General features: G+C 50.1%; 1 protein-coding gene across 1 annotated transcript; it reads left to right on the top strand.

Annotated features, from left to right (window-relative positions):
• The first annotated feature begins 4,601 nt into the window (after nt 1-4,601).
• On the top strand, nt 4,602-5,768 carry LOC104169048 (glutathione reductase-like). The gene is given in 5 exon segments (XM_009709855.1): nt 4,602-4,875; nt 4,956-5,075; nt 5,268-5,404; nt 5,618-5,650; nt 5,652-5,768. Coding segments are annotated over 5 exon segments (681 nt in total).
• Nucleotides 5,769-6,555: the final 787 nt, after the last annotated feature.

A 6,555-nucleotide genomic window follows, 5' to 3' on the forward strand; every position in this document is an offset into this window, starting at 1 on the left:
TCTGCCTGGCAAAGTCTCCCTGATCTGGAAGGTCGGTAGTTAAGAGATGTTGCAGGAAATGTGAGAAGATCACTTATGGCACAGGTCTTATCTGGCCTAAATAAATTTAGCTCCTGTTAGTGTTTTCACTACAAGCCTCTTTTATGGCAGCAGTGCATGTAAAGGCTGCCTCTCCTGGTTCAGCCCTTGGGACACCCCGTTGTCTTAAGCAGGACTGAGAAGTGTAAACTAGTCATCACTCTTGGGATATCCCAGGCTGCGGAGGCATACAGACGAGCAAAAGGGTAGAAACCTTCAGTAAGAAAAGCTTCCTGGAGGTGATTGAGGTCCATTAAAGTCCTGTTGGTGCAAAAACCTTTTCTACGCTCAGTACAATGTGAGGAATGAGAATAAGAAGCGATGTCCAAGCTCAGAGGAACAGCTGGTTCTTGGTTCCCTTCACTGCAGCCCTGTTCTCCTTCAAGCAGACCTTACTGCTGCTGTGTCTCCACCTTTCCAAAGCTGTTATCAAGTCTGTCCCACAACCGGACAGAAGCCCTTGGTCATCTGGGAAGGATATTGTCCTTCTTTTAAAAGAACTGCAGCACAGCCAGCTTTGAGTGCTGGGTACCGTCCCACAACCGGACAGAAGTCCTTGGTCGTCTGGGAAGGATATTGTCCTTCTTTTAAAAGAACTGCAGCACAGCCAGCTTTGAGTGCTGGGTACCTAAACCAAATGGTTGCATTAAAAGCCCTCTCGGGGCTTGCCTCGCAGCTCGGTACTGTTGTCCTCAGCTGAGGTGGCCAGAGTGTCAGAGGTGCTGGGCCTGTGCACCACGGAGTCTTTTTCATTGAAAGATGTTGGGTCCTGAGTACCTGTCTCCCTGTGCCAAGATTTCATTGCCATTATTTTAATTGGATGCCTTGGAGGCAAATTACTTCACAGGCTGATTAAATTTATGAATAATAATTATTTCATTACGATATACTGTACAATTAAGTACCTATCTTATTATATACCTTTTTCCTTTTAATCATGTCACTTAGTGTAGTATCTACAGAATTACCCACAACACTTTCATTTAGGAATGTTCAGAGGGAAGCTGAAAAATAAAGCTAGAGAATACTGTAATTTACCTGCTCCTAGAATTAAACTTATTAATTTGCAATACTTCTTGCAGGTACAGGTGTCATGCAACCCAGGTTACACTAGGTATGCTGCCAATGTGTATACTGAAGGAACTGAAGTATTGCAGTTCTTCCTTGGTTGACATCTTTTTCGTCCTAAGGAAGATGCACTTTAAGAGGACTTTAAAACGTACACTTCAGTTTGGACTTACATGGATGGAGCATCTCTGTGCTAACAGTAATTCAAGATAACACCTGATATTTTCATACAGGTCTTGACTGTTTTTTATGAAGGTGTAGAAGAGAAGAGAGCCGATGTGTCTGCCCTTGGTGGGCGAGTGCTCTTGCATCCCTAGGATGGCTGTGCATCTGCCTTGGGTAATTTGCAGGTAAGGAAGCTGCTGGGTTATAACCAGCACCTCTCCAGAAATCAGCTGCTGCTTGGCTTTGGTGATGACTTCTCTACAGATAAATCAGTGCCTTGTGCTGCTTAACTAGTGCATTTGGCTCGGTCCGTTGAAAGTCACCTCACTTCTCTGGTGCACTTTGCTGGCAAAGAGATTCCGTGGGGACCAGGCAGTGCTCCTACTGCTTCTGGTCAGTGGCATCTTCCCGTTGGAGGAAGCCTCGTGGGTCAGCCACAGAGACAAATCCTGAAGCCCTGAGAACTTAAACAGCACTGAAAAAATGCAGGTTGACCTCTCTGCTCTCTACCCAGTTGTAAAGTATCGGTGTGCACCAAAGACAGAAAGCGTGACGGACACCTCAGGAAAGTGCCACTTCATGATGACCAAGTGTGCGTCTCTCCTGAGCAGATCTGAGAATCTCCTCCTTCACACGACAGCTATTGCCTCTTCTGCCAGAGATGGAGCATATTCATCCCTCTTTTAATGTGCAGTACCACTCTGAGCTATTTAAAGCCTTTTTGTCAGAAATAAAGCCCAGGGAGAGCAAAGTACAGAGAGATACTGAGGTGCACCGAAAGGCAGACTATGGCTGGTTAGCAAGTTCTGCAGATCTGCGGGCACAAGCAGATCACTTCAACAAGCCCCTGGGAAAAACATGCGTTCAGCTCCTTCTCCACTGTTAAAAAAAAAAAAAAAGAGTGATATTAAACATATTGTAAAAGTTAAAGTTGTTGGTGGGATGACTAGCTGAAATAATAGGATTACTGATTTGGGAGGTAGTATAAAGAAATCCACATTGTTAGCCTGTTTTCAGCCAAAACACCAACACGGGAAGGAGTGCATCTTGCCCCACACTAACACATCCTTGTTTCTTAAATGCTATTCTTTATGAATCCTCACTTTCAGTCTAACATCTGTAAGTATATCAGATACTGCCCTATTTGTGACTGTGCAGATTGCAGCCTTTATGTAATGCTCAGCTGGAGAGGAGATTTCTTGAGTTTTCCAGTGAAACTGCTAGTTCTAAAAAGCACTTTTTCTTAGTTAAAGTAAGTTAAATAAGTTTTTAGTTAAAATAAGCTTGGAGCACCTTGAGGATCTTCTCAGGTGAGCTGTATCTTACAACGGTTCTGTGCATTTAAAATAGCTGCATTTTCTTTTCTTATGCATCTGGACTTATTTCAGACTTCTGTAATCCCTTTCTGGATGCTGACAAGGCAGTAATGCAATGGGGTGGGCACCCTGCAGTGGCACAGGGTGTTATCTGTGCTGCCTCGAGGTAAGAGGTTCCTCTGACAGCATTTCTGTCTTTCCTTTTCCAAGGGATTGGTGCTGGTGGTGGCCCAGACTGACAGCAACAGAGCCACAAAGGGGACACATGCGGCCATGGGGGTTTGCAGCAGTGAACAAAACCGGGCAGTTTCTCTGATCAAGGTACATTTATCTGGCAAGGACCAGCCCGACCAATGTGATGGAGCAAGTGTTAACAGCTCGTCTTCTCAAAGCTTCCTTAAGGTAAATATCAAGGGCAGGAAACATCATGTAGACAGATAGTGGAAGCAGCTGAGGTTTCCCCACGCTACAGAGCTTCACCACCGTCAAACCTCTGCTTAGGGCATGTGACGTATGCTGGCTCTCAAGGCAGGCACAGAGACCTGGTCTCAATCTGGGGTCAGCTCGGGTATCAGCACCTCATTCCTCATTAGCCCAACACCATGTCTGTCCCCACCAGCCCTGCCTGCTGGCTCCTGGTAGCCCAGGGGCTCTGTGGGGCCGTGCCTCCTCGCGAGATGCCAGCAGCATCTTCCTCAGCTCTGTTAATGCCTCTTGGCAACCTGCTGAAGCTGTGCCAGGAGAGAAGAAAATCATTCTGCTGGTGAGGCTGCCACTGCCCTCAGGGTCTGCGCTGGCTTGGGAGGAGCAGGATTGCCCTAGGATTTGTAAACAGCCCAAAAAACAGACAGCTGGGGGAAAACCAGTTTTCTGATTCAATTCATGTGATTGGAGCTAAAAGGCAGGTGTTCTGAATATAGTCGGGTGCTGTTCTGGCAGTTCCCAAATTTGCTGCTGGCCCAGGCATCACTTCCCCTGGCTGAAGGCAGCAGCTGGAGCAGGGCAGGGCCAGCAACACACCCTGTCCTTGTCCGAGCTCCTGGAAATTGCCTCTGGGTTCCCTGGCAGAAAATACCTTTACGTGAAAAGCTCTGTCACAGCCTCCCTAACTATGGCACGAGGGGAAAAAAAAAGGTATTAATGGGTGAGGTCTAAAAGTGGTGTTTTCCCTGTATAAATAGCTTTATTCTGAGTCTTTCCAGTAAAATAAATGGAGGTCAGAGACTGAGTAGCTTCTCAATGCACAGACATGGCTGGAACTTGCGTTTTGGGTTTGTTTTAGAAATGAACTCTGAAAAAGAAAAATGAAGTCAAGTGAAGTGGGAATAATAGCGGAAGACTTGGAAAGAGGATCTTTATTAAGTTATTCTGTTCTCACTTGGATAGCCTTGCTAATATTAAGGAAAGACAGTTGTAACTTGGCTGTTACTTTGTATGACTAAGAGCAGTGTTTTATACAATACAATCTGAAGCATTAAAGCAAGCCATTAGCGAACAGTTTATCTAAGACTAAGGAAAAAAAAAAGAGAAATGAAATAGGAGCATGAAATATGTCTTCTAACAAATCCTGAAACAGGTCTCACAGGCCACAGTGCAGATATTTCAAATGTGTCAAGAGCAGGCTGACATTTCTTTAAGTCAAAAGAAAAAAGAAATGGCTATCGCGGGAATCGAGCTGCAACACTCATCTCTTCATCACCCTGATGTACAGCAGAAGGCTGAGGCTTATTTACTGGAAGCTTGAACTGAAATTGGTAACCTGCGTGTACCTTATGGATACTTTGCCTCTCCCACAGGAGCGAGAACACCAAATTTCTCAACAACACCCACTGCTCTGTGCATTACTGAACTGAAAGTTAAGAGGAGTCTAAACTGGACTTCCAGCGCAGGCGTCGTGCTCCTTGCGGTGGGGATCAGCCACCAGACGGTCCATCACGCTACCGGTAACTGATGGGCAGGGTCTCCAGGGGTCCCATGGAGGGTCTCCGGACCCTGCCATGGGATGGTGTTCCCACCGTGCCCCCACAGCTGGGAACACGGCAGCCACTGCTGCGGCCGGCACAGGCACACCATGGGCATCACTGGCAGTGCATCTTGGCCAGGGTGGGTGCCAAGGCAGCTGCCATTTCCCACATCAGGTGTGCAGGTGGACCCCAAGGGCCATGGGTAGTGAATGAGTACCAGAACAGCACCACGAGAGGGGTCTACGCCATCGGGGACGTCTGCAGGAGAGCCCTCCTCACCCCAGGTACCACGGTTGTGCCCCCCACCTGTAGCCCCTCATCTCCATGCTGTGCCGTGGCTCAGGCTCCCCGTCCCTCCCCACAGTGGCAATCGGGACCAGCAGAAAGCTGGCACACAGGCTCTTCAAGGGCAAGCAGGAGTCCTGGCTGGACTACCGTGACACTCCCACCATCTCATCTTCAGGCACCATGGGCCTCACCAAAGGCAGGTGTGGGCAGGGCATAGGGGGTGGCAGCATGGGGGAAGAGGCGCAGGACATGGCAGCTCAGAGCTGCTGGTTTGATGCTTGAGGAAATTATCTGATCTCCGGCAAGCGGTCTAAGTCTTGCAAAATGAGCTTTAACTCCCTCTTTTATGGTACATCCCCTACTTGCCCTGTCGTGTCTTCTGCTGCAGATGAAGCCATGGCCATGCACAGGAGGGAAAACGTGAAGATCTACAGCACATCCTTCACCCCCTTGTACCACACCATCAGCCAGAGGAAGTTTAAGTGTGTCGTGAAGCTGGTGTGTGCTGGGAGGAGGAGAAGGTGCGTGGAGGGGACCCAGGGGGACAACTGAGCGCTGCAGGTGGCTGGCTTGGCTTCCCCATGCTGCGGCAGCTGTCCTCTTGTCTCCGCATGGTCTGCTCTGACCTGCTTAGACCAGGTCTTGGGCTGGGATCCAGTTCCCCAGCACCAAGCCCAGTGTTTAGCCTGGATTTCGCCAGTGCTGGGTCCCATCCAGCCTCTTGCTTCTTTCTCAAAGGTGGCAGAATTGCACATGCAAGTGTGGGGCTGCAAACGAACTGCTGTGGGGCTTTGCCGTGACCTTCAAGATAGGGACCACCATGGCCGACTTGAACAACACCATCACCATTCACCCCATTTCTGCCAAAGAGCTGGTGACTCTGTGCTGAGGCGGTGGGTGTGAGCAGCCCATGGGATGGCAGGTGAAGAGGTGGTGGCGTGGTCCCTTGGTGCAGTTTGGGGAAAAGCTGCGGATTGCAGGGGTCCTCCTCTGGCATCCCCAGTACCGGGGGCGTGCAGGGAGCAGCAGAGCGGGGCAGGATAGCTGGGTGCTCGGGGTACTCTTGGGTGCTCAAGCATCCCAAGTGGGCTTTGTCCTCCGCCACAGGTGCTCATGTTTTCCGGTTGTGCTGCTCCAGGCTTTGCTGTGGTGTCTCGATCCCGGCTGGCAAAATGGTGGCAGGCAGACAAATCCTGCCCAGCCTTCCTAACCCCATCAGCATCAGCGGAGCCAGCCCTGGGGTGCTGCTTTTTGGGAGGGCAGAAGTGCCTGAGAGCTAAGGGCGGGGGCAATGGGACACCCCTGCGGGCAGCCAGGTGGTGAGGGTCGCTTCCAGGTGTCAGCGAGGCTCTGTGGGCAGTGAACACCCCATGCACGGTGGCACTTGTGGTGGTGACGGGATTGGGACCGGAATGGGTTTGAGGTCTCTGGCTCCTGGCTGGAGAAAGGGAGCAAAAAGCCTGTGGAGGAGATGAGGGGAGGACACGCACAGGCAGGGGCTGAGTATCCGCAGAAGCCTCCTTTTTGGAGGGAATGGGGCAGAAAAGCAGAGGGAAGCCGCCACCTAGGTGTCCCTGTGAGACCATGTCCCCTGGGGTCCTCAGTGGGGGGAATCGAAGGGGCCAGAGGCTGGGCCAGGGCACGCCGAGAAGGTCACTGCTGGAAACCATTCGAGA

The sequence above is a fragment of the Cariama cristata genome, unplaced genomic scaffold, assembly GCF_000690535.1.
Source record: "Cariama cristata isolate BGI_N322 unplaced genomic scaffold, ASM69053v1 scaffold13131, whole genome shotgun sequence".
Lineage (NCBI taxonomy): Eukaryota > Metazoa > Chordata > Aves > Cariamiformes > Cariamidae > Cariama > Cariama cristata.